The 14,763-nt window shown below is 35.8% G+C and overlaps 3 protein-coding genes across 10 annotated transcripts; all 3 read right to left on the reverse strand.

Moving 5' to 3' along the window:
• Positions 1-76: 76 nt before the first annotated feature.
• bca-2 (Carbonic anhydrase) lies at positions 77-3,939 on the reverse strand (the record flags this gene model as incomplete). Of its 5 annotated transcripts, none has more annotated exons than NM_001383263.2 (7): positions 77-317; positions 1,017-1,074; positions 1,631-1,739; positions 2,283-2,565; positions 3,069-3,145; positions 3,733-3,818; positions 3,867-3,937. In NM_001383263.2, 7 exons carry the CDS (start codon positions 3,930-3,932, stop codon positions 217-219), a joined length of 780 nt encoding a protein of 259 aa, NP_001370216.1. The 5 variants fall into 5 exon arrangements, with proteins under 5 accessions (NP_001370216.1, NP_001379318.1, NP_001255922.1 ...); NM_001268993.5 differs by having other exon boundaries at positions 217-317; positions 2,934-3,145; positions 3,867-3,939; NM_001392454.1 differs by lacking the exons at positions 2,283-2,565; positions 3,069-3,145.
• A 72-nt stretch (positions 3,940-4,011) lies between these two features.
• On the reverse strand, positions 4,012-7,406 carry Y116A8C.30 (NADH dehydrogenase [ubiquinone] 1 alpha subcomplex subunit 12; the record flags this gene model as incomplete). Of its 3 annotated transcripts, none has more annotated exons than NM_001047551.5 (6): positions 4,012-4,177; positions 4,223-4,311; positions 5,849-5,897; positions 5,995-6,072; positions 6,819-6,889; positions 7,331-7,405. In NM_001047551.5, the coding sequence occupies 6 exons, from the start codon at positions 7,403-7,405 to the stop codon at positions 4,123-4,125; spliced, it is 417 nt and encodes a 138-aa protein (NP_001041016.1). In that variant the 3' UTR covers positions 4,012-4,122. The 3 variants fall into 3 exon arrangements, 2 of the variants coding, with proteins under 2 accessions (NP_001041016.1, NP_001255924.1); NM_001268995.3 differs by having other exon boundaries at positions 4,029-4,177; positions 5,849-5,936; positions 7,331-7,406; NR_003160.1 differs by lacking the exons at positions 5,849-5,897; positions 5,995-6,072; positions 6,819-6,889; positions 7,331-7,405 and having other exon boundaries at positions 4,123-4,177; positions 4,223-4,310.
• A 109-nt stretch (positions 7,407-7,515) lies between these two features.
• sfa-1 (Branchpoint-bridging protein) lies at positions 7,516-14,673 on the reverse strand (the record flags this gene model as incomplete). Of its 2 annotated transcripts, NM_070632.7 has the most annotated exons (8): positions 7,516-8,570; positions 9,277-9,764; positions 10,663-11,049; positions 11,573-11,725; positions 12,171-12,243; positions 12,475-12,575; positions 13,616-14,021; positions 14,517-14,673. In NM_070632.7, 8 exons carry the CDS (start codon positions 14,671-14,673, stop codon positions 8,236-8,238), a joined length of 2,100 nt encoding a protein of 699 aa, NP_503033.1. In that variant the 3' UTR covers positions 7,516-8,235. The 2 variants fall into 2 exon arrangements, 1 of the variants encoding a protein (NP_503033.1); NR_132466.1 differs by lacking the exon at positions 12,171-12,243 and having other exon boundaries at positions 8,236-8,570.
• Positions 14,674-14,763: the final 90 nt, after the last annotated feature.

The raw sequence follows: 14,763 nt of genomic DNA on the forward strand, positions 1-14,763 counted from the left end.
AATTACAACGATAGGACACTGGACAATGGACAGTTAGTTGAAAAAAATAATTTTAAAAAATTATATTTTTCAAAAAAAAAAAAGTAAATGACTTTATGACTATGGCAAATGCGGGGCAAATTGGAAATTAAATGCAATCTCAAGAAATAGTATGGCAAAATGGGGGAATATTTACACAAAAATCTAAAAATTAAAATAAATGCAATATAATAATAATTAAGTCTGATGCTTTTCGACCTCATCAATCAATTCTTCGACATTCGATTCATCGACCAGAACGAATTGTTTGTTGGGTTTGCTGAACATGTGCATTTCTCCTAAAAAGAAAATCAAATTTTTTTGTGAAAATTAAAGAAAATACACTGCAACTTTTTCCTCACGAGGGACGAGGAAAAGTGGTTTCTAGGCCATGGCCGAAGGGCCAACAAGTTTCAGCGGCCATTTATCTTGTATTGTTTTCCGCCTGTTTTCTTTTGTTTTTCACAGCTTTTTCCCGTTTTTTCTTATCAAAACTAATAAATAAATATTTTTTGCAGATGCTAAAACAATTTCCAAGTAAAAAATTATGTATTCAGTGGGCAAGCAGCGGTGAAAGTGGGCATTGTAATATGATGGATTACGGGAATCCAAAACCTAAACTACCCCTCAGCGGTCTCGTTATGAAAATCAGGTAGTCTCAGCATTTAAGCAGCATATGTATCATGTTTCAGAAAAAGTTTAGGTTTTGGATTCCCGTAATCCATCATATTACAATGCCCACTTTCACCGCTGCTTGCCCACTGAATACATAATTTTTTACTTGGAAATTGTTTTAGCATCTGCAAAAAATATTTATTTATCAGTTTTATTAAGAAAAAACGAAAAAAATCGATGAAAAACGAAAGAAAACAGGCGGAAAACAAAGCAAGATAATGGCCGCTGAAACTTGTCGGCCCCTCGGCCATGGCCTAGAAACCACTTTCCCTCGTCCCCCGTGAATAAAAAGTTACAGTGAAAATAGAAAAATGTATGTATACCAGTGTAAATATCGAACCACATCGCATGAAGATCGACAGTTTGAGACACGAGGAATTCCTGAAAAAATGTGTTTTGAATATGTTTTGAATTTTGAATAAAAAAAATCTATTTGAGGGGCATAATTTCCTATTTCAGAAATTAAAAAAAAAGGTTTTCTCTGAAATTTTGAAATCTAATGAAATCTAACCGTTTTTTATCATAATTTCCTGTTACGGAAATTAAATTTTTTAAAGAATTTTCAAAATCTATTCTAGGAACACGATTTTCCCAGCCGAAGGGTGTCGTTTTTCGGTTTTTTTTTTCTGGGAAATTCGAAAAATCAAAAAAAAAAATTAATTAAAAAACGAAATCTTTCGATATTTAAAAAAATATTTTTAAAAAATGTTCAGAAAAGAAATATGATTTTTAAAATCTAGTTTTTTTTTAAATTGATGAGAATAAACATAATTTCTTCTAAAAAAATTTTTGAAAAAAAAAACCAAGTTTTTTTGGAAATAACAAAAAAAAACTGTTTTTTGTTGTGTTTTCGACAAAATTAATAATTTTTTTCTCTATTTTTCCGCATTTTTCTTCAATTTTCCAGCATTTGACGCAACATTTTTCGGGTATTAACCTTCAAAAATCCATGACTGGCCACATTTTCCAATTGTTGAAGTGTATTAATTTGTGAGAGCTTATCCTCGACATTCAGCTTGTCTTCCGGGTCAATTACTGCCGAGAATCTGAAATTTAGAGATTATATTGTCCATCAATCCGTGAATTTTGCAAGTGCCGCACAGAAAAAGGGGCGGAGTGTAATAATGCCGCGCACGGTTTTTTGTTGATATTTATAGTTTTTTTATCTAAAAAAAATTTAATGAGAAAAATACAAAAAAGCAGAAAAAAAACTGTGCCGTATTGAGCCCCGCCCCTTTTTTTGTGCCGCACTTGCAAAATTCAAAATTTTCGCAATTTTTGGTGCGAAAAAACAATTTGTTCTTCAAACGACAGACAACGAAGCTCCGAAATTACGCATTTTGGAAGTGTGGCACGGAAAAATGGGCGTGATCTCTGTTTTTTCGAAAATTTTGAATTTTTCATGTGCCGCACAGAAAAAAGAGCGGAGTGTAATAATGCCGCACGGTTTTTTGACGATTTTTATAGTTTTTTATCTAAAAAAAAAATTTATTGAGAAAAATACAAAAAAGCAGAAAAAAAAACTGTGCCGCATTGAGCTCCGCGCCCCTTTTTCCGTGCCGCACTTGCAAAATTCAAAGGAGACTCACGAGAACAACGGATTATCACTGACAAACTCAATCGGGCCCGCATTCTTGTCGGCCAGTCGTTTTTCCAATTTCCTAATCGAATTAAATCCATGCCGCCGGAGCCAATGATCCATTGGTGATTCTGGATCAAATGATTTTGGACATTTATGAAGATTATATAAAGTATTGATTGCTTTACAATCCGAATGTCCACACACAATTACATGATTGATTTTTCCACGTTTTACTGCCAACTCGAGTGCCGCTGGTTCAGTTGTTACAGAGACCTCATAGCCAGAGGGACCTGGAAGTTAGTTTAGGTGGTGGAGGCACCACGGGGGAAAGGATAACTGCTAGAAGGAGCAAACGATTTTTCCGGCAAATGGCAGGAATCGAGAATTTCTGGCAAATCAGCAAACTTCCGGATTTAAACATTTCCGGCAAACCGGAAAATTGCCGGAAACTCGGCAATTTTCAGGAATTTAAATTTTCCGGCAAATCGGCAGATTACCGGATTCGAAAATTTCTGGCAAATCTGCATATTTTCGGCAAAGCGGTAAACTGCCGGAATTGAACATTTTCGGAAAATCGCCAAATTGCCAGAATTGAAAATTTCTGGCGAATTGGAAAATTGCCAGAATTTAGCCTCTTTTATTTGAATATATGAGAAACTTTTGGCACAGTAGATCACTTTCTCGACGAGATCTTCTCTCCGTGGTGTCTCGGGGGGCAAAAATGGGCGTGGCTTCCAGTTCTCTTTCTCGCGATTCTCTTTTCCCGTGGTGTCTCCTCTCCTCAATATCTTACCATAATTATTCGCATGGGGAATCATATTTCCAGAGTTTCTCACGACGAACATGTCTCCAACTTGACTCGATGTGATTCTAAAATGACAGGATTTTAAAGAATGCAGTGCCGCACAGAAAAAGGGGCGGAGCCTCGTTGGCTGGCCGTGTACTACTCGTGGACAACTGGAAATTAATTTTTTTTTTTACTGATTTAACAGTTTTTGGCTGAAAATTGCCTGTTTTTAAGCTTTTGGTGAATTTTTGAACAGAAAATCGCTCAAATAAGTTAATTCGGGGATATTTTGTCGGAAAATCGCAAATTTTCGATTTCCTAAGTGGAAAATCGTATTTATTCGCGTTTTTCGCCATGAAAAATGCAATTTTCTTGGGTTTTTCTTTTTTAATTTCCAATTTTCCGATTTTCAAACTGAAAAGTGCAATTTTTCAGTTTTCAAACAGAAAAAATGAGGCGGAATGTTAAAATCCAAAAGGATTGGTTTAAAATTAAGTGTTTAAGCCAAAAACTATAAAATCTTGCAAAAATCGAAAAAAAAAATGCAAATTTTGTTTGAAAAAGGGAAAAATTATGAAAAAAAAAAGAAGTCGTTTCGACTTTTAGAAAAACCGCGCCGCACGCGTGCAAAACCAGGCTCCGCCTCTTTTTCCGTGCCGCATGCCTATACCTTGCCGGCAGCATTCTAGAATCCATACAAGTGAAGAAAACCGCTGTCGGGTGAGGATTATCACGAATTCGCTCGAATTGTTTCACCTAAAAAATTAATTTTTTTTCTTCAATTTTTCGAAAAAAAAAACCAACCAAATCCTTGCGAACCGTCTGCCGGAACCTGATGACACCATTCAGAATCCTCTCAAGTCCGGGCATTTGATCTGCAAAATTTTCAATAAAAAATTTATTTTTTTTATGGGGAAAAGTGGATAAATAAGCGAAAAAAACGACATTTCAGGAAAGAAAAAGAAAAAATTTTTACGGTTTATTCTAGAACCTGTATTTTCTAAGGATGAATTAAAATTCTAAATCGAAAAAAAAAAATTTTCGAAAAAAAATTTTAAAATTATTTTTTCTCCTGATAACCAGGCGTCACTTCCAGGTCCTTGTATTTCGGGAATCTGAAAAAAATAATTTTTTGCAAAAAAAAAAGAAATTGAAATCACTTTTGCGGTTTATGATCTCCGGCTCCTTTTCCCTCGGATTGTACTTGTGGAGCACGTTTTTCAGTGTTCGAATCCTGAGCCAGTTGAGCCTGAAAAAATCCAATTTTACCGCTGATTGGTTAGGAAAGTGAGCGGAGCAAATCGCTGATTGGTGTCGGAGAGTTCTCAGGGATCTAAACCGTTTTTCGGGAAAAAAACCGAAAAAAAAGGAAAATTCACGCGATTTTTCGAATTCTCTCCAAAATGAGAACTCGCCGACCAATCAGCGACTTGCTCCGCCCACTTTTCAACCAATCAGCGTCAAAAGTGGGCGGAGCGAATTGGAGGAAATGGTTTTTTTTTTCAATTTTTTGTGGTTTTTCGACTATTTCTGTTGTTTGTAGAAATTAAAGCTGATTGGTTGAAAAAGGGCGGGGCGAGTCGCTGATTGGTCGAAGAGATTTTTGCGCGATTTTTTCCGAGATTTTCGACTATTTTAGCAGTTTTTGAAGGAAATTTTCTATTTGAAGAAAAATAACGAGAAACAAAGTGATAAGAAAGTTTTTGAAAAACGGCAAAAGTCCAAAGAGACGCAGGAAGATGAACAAAAAGTGATCATTCATTGAATTTTCTCTCAAATTACGTGATTTTTCAAGGGGGATTTTCGACATTTCGACAAAACAATATTACACCACAAGGGGTTAAGAGTTCGAAATCACACACACACACACACACGTGTACTACTCGTGGACAAGTACGAATTAATTTTTTGCATAATTTTTCAGTTTTTCGACTAAAAAAGCCTAATTTTCGCCGGTTTTTTGTGTTTCCCGTTAAAAAAAAGTACAAATATACTCTTTTGGGTGAAAAAGTGTGGTTTTCGAACCTTTTTCATCGTGAAAAAACCATTTATTCGCCATCAGAGTCAAAATTCTTATAAATCGGAGCATTTTCGCTAATTTTTTGTATTTTTACTTTAAAAATTATCTTATTTTTAGAGTTTCCAGGTTAAAAACCATGAAAAATCACAAAATCACGGTTTCTGTGGACTCTGATGGCGAATAAATGGTTTTTTCACGATGAAAAAGGTTCGAAAACCACACTTTTTCACCCAAAAGAGTATATTTTGATATATATATTTTTTTTAACGGGAAACACAAAAACCCGGCGAAAATGAGGCTTTTTTAGTCGAAAAACTGAAAAATTATGCAAAAAATTAATTCGCACTTGTCCACGAGTAGTACACGACCACCGCGCCGCAGGGTTGCAAAATGAAGCTCCGCCCATTTTTCTGTGCGGCACCTGGATTTTTTGCAGGATTTTACAGATTTTTTGGCAAAAATCCTCAATTTTTGATCATTTTCGCTGATTTTTTTGTGATTTCGGTCATCAAAAATTGAGTGTCGTCGAAAACCGAGCCGCAGGGTTGCAAAATGAAGCTCCGCCCATTTTTCTGTGCGGCACCTGGATTTTTTGCAGGATTTTACAGATTTTTTGGCAAAAATCCTCAATTTTTGATCATTTTTGCTGATTTTTTTGTGATTTCGGTCAAAAATTGAGTGTCGTCGAAAACCGAGCCGCACGTTTGCAAAATGAAGCTCCGCCTCTTTTTCAATGCGATTTTTTTTTGGTTTTTCGGCAAATTACCTGTTGTTTCATTCGATTGATCGCAATTTCTCTGTCGGATGGTGGGAATCTGTCAAAGTATAGATTCCAATACATGACATCGACGTTTCTGTAGTGTGTCCACAGTGTTAACTGACTCAATAGACAACTACTACGTATATGCTCACCTACGTGTACCTCTGAGCCACGCCTGCCACTCTAAATCTGGCTCCTGTTGGGCTCCGGAGCTCGGGGGATCGAAGCCTCTGGAAAAAAAAACGGTTTTTTTCAAAAAGTCTCAAAGTTTGCAAGTGCGGCGCAGAAGAATGGGCGGAGCTTAATGAGGCACAGTTTTTTCCTTCTTTTTGTAGTTTTTATTGATAAAAAAATCGACATTAAAAAAGATCCAAAAAAAAATATCGGGAAAACAGTGCCGCGTTACGCTCCGCCCTTTTTTTCTGCGGCACATGAAAATGGGCGGAGCGTAATGCGGCACTGTTTTCCCCATTTTTTTTTTGTGGATTTAAAAAAAAAACAATTTTCGATTTTTCTAGTTTTTTTTTCATCTTGAAAGCTACAAAAACCCAATAGGAACTGTGCCGCATTACGCTCCGCCCATTTTTCTGCGCCATATAAAAATGGGCGGAGCGTAATTTCGCAATCCTACCGCACGGTTTTTCCTTTTTTGTGGATTTTTTCGATTTTTAGATAATTAAACAACTAAAAGCGAAACTTTATCGGAAAAAATCCGACAAAAACAGTAAACATGCCGCAGTGTTGCAAAATTACGCCCCGCCCATTTTTCTGTGCCGCAGAAAAATGGGCGGTGCCTAATGCGGCACAGGTTTTTTTCCTCTTTTTGTGTTGATTTTTCCATAAATTTTCGATTGTTCTATCTTGAAAAAAAATCCACAAAAAAGCGGGAAAAACTGTGCCGCATTACGCTCCGCCCATTTTTCCGTGCCGCACTTGCAAAATTCATGGATTTCACAATAATTATTGATTTATTAACCTCGATACATTTTGCCGACTGTTGGAGATTTCATAGAAGCGATTTCCCGATCCATCTTCTGCCACGTAATTCTGGAAAAATTCAAAAAATAGTGCGCGGAGTCCGAAGAACACCGCAATACCGCCGCACGGTTCCATTTTCGCTGCTTTTTTTTCGGAATTTCAAGCCAAAATACTGAATTTTGGTCTTAAAATGTGTAAATTTTTCCGAAAAATTCGATTTTTCACCAGAAACTTGTGTATTTCAGCCAAAACGAAGTACATTTTCATCAAAAATTGTAAATTTGGCGATTTTGTGCCAAAAAATGTGAATTTTGCCTCGTAAACGCGATTTTTACAAATTTTTTGGATAAAAATTCAAAATTTCGCCTGAAACTTCCAATTTTTGGCTGTAAAATGAGTTGAAATAACAATTTTTCTCTAAAAATATCGAATTTTGACCGAATTTTCACGAAAATCGCGATTTTTTGGCTAAAAATAGCCAAATTTCACTGTAAAATCCAAAATTTATACCTTTTTCGAAAAATCTCCTCTCACATATTTCCATAGATTCGAGGCCACACGGCCCCATGCACCTTGCCGGCTCATTCTATAGACATATATAAATTAAAAATATATAGTAAAAAGATAAATTTAATAATTAAGAAAAAAGTAGTTGAGAAGAAAACTCTGGCAATTTGTTGTGCTTAAAAATGGAAAAATCCCATTGTTTTATAAATTAAATTGAAAATGCAAGAGAAAACAGCTTTTTTAGGGGCGGAAAAAATGAAAAGAAATAGAAATTTTTGGATTTTTGGATAAAAAATATAAATAAAAAACATCAGAAGACAGAAATATTAGTGGACAATTAAATATTATAGCATTTTTCAAAAATGGAGAGAAGAAGCGAGTTTTTTTTCAATTTTTCTCAAATTATTGATTTTATACACTTTTTGTCTCATTTTCTCGCAAAAATTGAAAATTAATGTGAAATTATCGATTTTAGAATGTTTAATTTTTTAACAAAAATATTCGAAAGAAATTTGCTGCAAAAACTTAAGAATTGTTAAAATAATAACTTAAAAATTGATAATTTTACTTTTTTTTTTTAATTTTTGAGGAAAAGTGTGACAAAAACGTTAAAAAATTTTTTGCAGCATTTTTGAGAACAAAAATCGGGAAAATTAAAAATCTACTCGATTTTTCAAAATTCCCGCCAAAATGATAACTCCGACCAATCAGCGATTCGCTCCGCCCACCTTTGAGATAAAAAAGTGGGCGGAGCAAATCGCTGATTGGTCGGAGTTCTAATTTTAGCGGGAAATCGAAAAATCGCGTGGATTTTTCCTCACTCCTACTCCACTTTTAAAAGAACATTAAAAACTGGAAAAAAAAACGAATTACAGTATCGAATATTAGGAAAATTGTGAAAATCAAATTTAACTAGGCGGTGGCGGTGGAGCAGCGGCCAAAAGTGACGACAAATCTCCAGGCATTGGTGGTGGTGGAGGTGGTGGAGGCATGAAACCGCCTAGGCCGCCTGGTGGAGGTACAGGCATCGGCATAGACGACCCGCCACCACTTCCGTACCATCCTTTGTTGGCTTTGGCTCCAGCTCCTCCACGGGCTCCTGGGCTTGTGTAGAAATCACTGTAGTCTTGTTGTTGCTGCTGCTGCTGCTGCTGTTGGTGACCGTAAGCTGATCCTCCTGGAGGTGCAGGTGCACCATAAGGTTGTTGATATTGATTAGGATAGGCGTATTGTTGATAGTGATCTGGAAAAAAACGGATTTTTTTTTGAAAAGAAATCACTTGACCTGCCAGAAATTTGCAGCAAAAAGTTCAAAATTGGCCTAAAAATCGCTAATTTTACATTTTTTAAAGGCTCAAAAATTGCCAAAAAAAAGCACAAAATTTGAGCATTTTTTCGAACTTTAAAAGCCATTTTTGCAAATTCTGAGCATTTTTAGGCGATTTTGAGCTCGTTTTGGCCATTTTTGAACACTTTTTAGCCATTTTTAACCACTTTTTGGAACCCTTTGAGCATTTTTTGGTCCACTTTCGAATTTTTATCGCAAAATTCCAGCTTCGTCTGATTTTTTGGTCCAAAATAGCATTTTTTAGGCAACAAATCGGCTGATTTTTCGATTTTATTTTTGAAACCGAAATTTTTTAATTTTTTCGATCCGTTTTGGGTTGTTTCCTTCGAAAAATCAAAAATTGTTGATTTTCGTTCGATTAAAAAAAAAACGTTGTCTAAAATCGTATTTTAGGTAAAATCCGGAAAATCCTGTAATTTTCAGTTGGTCAGGATCGTCTTTTTCTGTGATTTTTCAAGGTTTTTCAGTCAAAATTCAAATTTTTAGGGTAAAATTCGCAAAATCCCGATTTTTAAGATTTTCAGTTCCAAATTCGACTTTTTAGCGTGATGAAAATTCGTTGATTTTTCCATTTTTTTGGCTCCAAAACATGCTATTGTACCATAATATCCATGCTGCATCGAAGCATTCGCCTGCTGTTGCTGCTCTTCTTCTCCTTTCGGTGGTCCAAATAAATCCCGTGGATTCTGGAATCCACGTCCTCCTCCACGTCCACCTTGATATCCTCCACCTCTTCCAGCTCCTCCATGAGCTCCACCACCTCGTCCTCCAGCTCCACCACCAGGAGCTTCTCCTCCTGCTCCAGTCATTGCTGAAATTCCACCACCAGCTGATGCAACATGTCCTCCACCTCCTCCTCCGGCTCCAGCTCCAGCAGCCGGAGTTTCACCCAATTCAGCCATCAGAGCCGAATATTCATCATCCATTCCAGCTTCTGATGCATACATTCCCTTTGGATTTTTACAATCCTTTGAAATATGACCAAATGCTCCACAATTTGTACATTTTATTTGATTTGTCACATTTGGAGCATCCGGGCATTCCCATGATTTGTGCTCGTCTGAGCCGCAATTCGAGCAACGAGCTCCGCTGAAAAATGGGGATTTTTTATGGGGAAATGGCGGAAAATCGCTTAAAACTCGAAATTTAGAGATTTTTCGTACGAAAATCGGGGAAATCAGATAATTTTTGTGCTAAAAAAGATTTTTTGGTAAGCTTTCGCACCGAAAATAGCTCAAAATTCTGAGATTTTTCAAAGAAAATGACAATTTTTTCAAGTTTTCGACTTTTTTCAGTTGAAAATTCGTAATTTTTTGAGTTTTCAATTCAAAAATCTTGAAAACGTGAAGAAATCCGATTTTCAACTGAAAAAAAGTCGAAAATTGGAATTTTACACGTTTTTGAGATTTTCGAGTTGAAAATTTTAAAAATTACGTATTTTCAACTGAAAAAAGAATTGAAATTTTAGATGCGAAAACTTGAAAAAATTGTCATTTTCATATCAAAAACTCAGAATTTTGAGTTTTCGAGCTATTTTCGGTGCAAAACAGAAACTCAAAATTCTGAAATTTTCGTAGAAAAATACCAATTTTTAGACTTTTTCCTACAGAAAAAACAAATTTTTCAACTTTTTTCAGTGGAAAATTCGAAATTTTCGACTTTTGTCAACTGAAAATTCCAATTTTTCAACTTTTTCAGTTGAAGATTCCATTTTTTCAACTTTTTCAGTGGAAAATTCGAAATTTTCGACTTTTTTCAACTGAAAAATTCCCATTTTTCAACTTTTTCAATTGAAAATTCCCATTTTTCAACTTTTTCAATTGAAAATTCCATTTTTTCAACTTTTTCAGTGGAAAATTCGAAATGTTCGACTTTTTTCAACTGAAAAATTCCAATTTTTCAACTTTTTCAGTTGAAAATACCATTTTTTCAACTTTTTCAGTTGAAAATTCGAAATTTTCGAGTTTTTATGACGTTAACACTGTACTTTGCCAAATCCTCCGGTCGGAAAGTTCCATTCAACAGTGCGAGTTCTCTCAGTTGCAGCTTCCTGAGCTCATTGTTATCCGGCAGAGCAGTGGCTTCAGCAATCACTTGTTTAATCTTCTCACATGCTTTTTTGATAACATTCATATCAGTTCCAGTTACATATGCATGTAATGGCTCATTTTCTCCAGGCATCGGTCCGAGTCGATTCGTCAATTTTCCCTCTTTTATAGATCCTTTTCCTCTGATAATAATCTTGGCTCCAGTTTCAGCTTCCAAGCTTTTCAGCGTATTTCCACGTGGACCAATGAGTAGGCCGACAAAATTGAGATCAGGAAATTGTTCCTGGGGAATCCAGACTTTGTCGTGTAGACGGATGTTTGGAGCACTGAAAAAAATTGAAATTTTAGATATTTTATTGCAAAAATTATAATTTACGCTTAAAATTTGAATTTCTTAGGCAAAAATGCGAGTTTTTGGTGAAAAATCACAGATTTTTGGAGTTTCAGATTTTAAAAATTTATTCACAGCAATTTTCAGCTTGAAAACTACCGTTTTTTTTGTCAAAAATCCGTAAAAATCCCATAAAACCTCAATTGTTCAAATTTCTGGAATTTATCCAGTTTTCAGCTTAAAATTCTAGTGTTTTCGGTCAAATTTTAGCCGAAATTCAAAGGGCAAAAATTTGAAGAATTTCCAACTTTTAACGGAAAATCCGGAAATTTTAAATGATTTTCAACAAAAAAATCGGTAGTTTCAAGCTAAATATTGCTGAAAATGAATTTTTCAGCCGAATCACACATTTGCAGCGAAAAAGGTCAAATTTTCAGCCGAAAACTCTGAAAATCTGTGATTTTTCACCAAAAACTCGCATTTTTGCCGGAAAAATTCAAATTTTCCTATATATATACCGATAGTCAGCGGGCGGTTTGAAATTCGGATTAATCTTCAATAAAGCTTGAATTTTCTCATGTCTCAACTGTTCCAATTCCTGCCGTTTCCGCACTTCACGAGTGTTCAACCGCTTACCATTTGCGTCGTAAACTGGTTCAGGAGATGGAGATCTGTAAGAATTCGTGAAATTAAATAGAGTCGGAGAAGTATTTATTTAGTTAAAAATCAATTTTCCGCTGAAAATATTTTTTTGTGATGATTAATTGGATACTGAAAAGCTGGAAATTAATTATATAATTATTATATTGGAATTTCTCCGAAGTTTCAGAAATCGGTCTAAAAGCCTTAAAGATTAGGATTAATATTTGATCTGAAAATTCAAAATTATTCGCCGAATCCCGGATTTTTAGAACGGAAAGAGAGAAGAGCCTGTAAACTTTTAAATATTGATTAATTCGAGATTTTTCAATTTACAGGATGTATGAGCACAGACACCACGAAAAAGGGGATCTATGAGAAATCGATCTGCCGTCAGATCTCCTTCTCGCAGATCCGCTTTCCGTGAGGTCTCCGTGAGTTTTTTACAGAAATTTTCCGTACTACTACAAAACTTACCGTTCTCTTCCCTCGGCGACTCCAAAATCTGCGAGACGTAGTTTCCGTGTGGCGTCCTCAATTTCGAGTTGAACTGAAATGTCGGGCCAAGGTGGCCCGGAAATTAGTCAGAAAATCGATGAAAAAAAAAAAAATCAAAATATAAATATAAAAATGAATAATCAAACCTTTGGTCTGTGTGTAGATTTTTGTAGTCCCGGTGGAGAAATCGAGATGGTAAATTCAAATTTTTCAAAAAATTTTAAGCGACTTACCGGATATTTGAATTTTTGCTTAAAAAACCGGAGAAAAATGGGAAACTTACGAAGATATGCATTCCGTTGATCCTCAGTCAAATCAGCTGGTAGAATTGTTGGCATTCCCGGAACAAAACTTTTTGTTGTAGACCAACGACTTCTTCTTTCTCTGGAAAAATATTGGATTTTGCGTCAAAAAATTCTTAAATTCAAAAAAAAAACGGTTTTTTTTCAAATTCCCTCTAAAATGGCAACTTCCCGGCCAATCGGCGATTCGCTCCGCCTACTTTTGACGCTGATTGGTTCGAAAATGGACGGCGCGAATCGCTGATTGGTCGGGGAGTTCTCGGTGGTCTGGCGGGAGCGCGGATTTTTTTTCCAGTTCATACGTGGTTTTTTCGCGAATTTCAGACTCTGAGAGAGATTTTCAAAGCAAAATTAGGCTTAAAATGCCCCAAAATCTTGAAATTTCCTCGAAATATCGGCCTTTCACATTTTATTGTATGCTTTTGGTCGTTTAATCGTCTTTTTAGGAGGCGCCCTTCACCTGAAAAATCACATAAACCAACGAAAATGGACCAAAATATGCAATAAAGAACGATAATTTTGGCAAAAATTGAAATTTTAAGCTGACAATGCGCAATTTTCCACAAAATTGACCGTTTGAAACAACAATTTGATAGTTTGGCCATTTCGGGTCCAAAAAATCGCCAAAATCTCATTTTTTTGGCGGGATTAATCCGGATTAATCGCAAAAAAATTGAATTTAAAAAAAAATCTAAAATTGAATTAAATTCCAAAAAAAAAAACCAAAAAAAAAAGGTGATTTTTTTTCAATTTCTGTAAATTTCATCCAAAATGACAACTCCGCGACTCGCCCTGCCCACTATCGACGCTGATTGGTTGAAAAGTGGGCGGCGCGAGTCGCTGATTGGTCGCGGTTCTCATTTTGGATGGAATTTATCCAAAATCGCGAGGATTTTTCAGTTTTTGTGTTTTTTTTTTTGGGATTTTCAATGCAAAATTAGGCTTAAAATAAATTAAAATGTTCAAAAATTTTGAAAATTAAACTGAAAAATCACATTAAAAAAACGAAAATGGATTTAAATATTCAAAAAAAGACGATAATTTTGGGAAAATTTGATATTTTAAGAACAATTTGGTAGTTTTGGCCATTTCAGATCAAAAAAAAAAACGCCAAAATCTCACTTTTTGGCGGGATTCAACGCAACAACTGCACCAGCTTGTACAGCTTCAACAGGTACTGCTCCACTTTCAACAGCCGCAGCCAAATCTTCCCGAATCAATGGATTTATCACAGGTTCTTTAACTCGTTGCGGACTATTCGGAACCATTGACGGAGGTGATCGTTCTCTACGCCGACGATCTCCACCGCTTCGGCTTCGACGACGAGGTGGTGGTGATCGAGACCGCCGACGACGACGTTCACGATCTCTATCTCGAGGAGATCGAGAACGGGAACGAGAGGATCGGCGTTCACGATCTCGTTCACGTGAACGATCCTTCTTCTTTCGATCCTTCTTGCGGTCACGATCACGAGAACGTGATCGGTCCCTTTTTCGATCAGACACCGATTCCGAACGAGATGGCGATTCTGAAATATGGGGAAATTCAGAGTATTTAATTTTATTGAGTTTTTTCCATGTTTTTCTGCATTTTTTACAATTTTTTTTTGCAACTTTTCGACAAAGAAAGCCTTCAAAATCGCCAAAAAATAGCGAAAATGTGACTTTTTTTAAACTTTCGCTGTTATATCGAAAAATCCATTAATTTTTCTAATTTTTCGACTCAAAAAATGACGAAAATACAAGAATATTGTATTTTTCCACCTTTTTTGACATAAAATACAAAAATGATAGATTACTAGGTTTTTTACTCAAAATTGTCTAAAACGATGGAATGGGGAAAAATTGCCGAAATTTTCAAAAAAATACGACTTTTTCTGATTTTTCGATTAAAAAAACAAAAATAGTGCATTTTCAAGTTTCAAGACTCAAAAAACGTCGAAAAATTTTAAAAAATATAGATTTTTTGTTATTTTTCGATACAAAAAATGTACAAAATTTCCATTTTCGACACAAAAACTCACTATTATCACCAGACGACATGGAGGAAATTGTTGGCACAACAAGTGCTGGTGGTGGAGCTGCTGTTGCACTGGGGGCAGCTCCCAAATCTTCGCCAGCTTCGTTGCCCCATTTCCGGATGAATGGCATTGGCTCCGTGTTTCCACCAGTTTTCGACATCTGTAGGGTGGTTGATTTTGAGAGGGAAATACAAAGAAAAATAGAGAAATAATAGCGATTTGAGAGACGCTGAACGAAAATTGGAAAAAA

The sequence above is a fragment of the Caenorhabditis elegans genome, chromosome IV (genome assembly GCF_000002985.6).
Source record: "Caenorhabditis elegans chromosome IV".
Taxonomy (NCBI): Eukaryota; Metazoa; Nematoda; class Chromadorea; order Rhabditida; family Rhabditidae; genus Caenorhabditis; species Caenorhabditis elegans.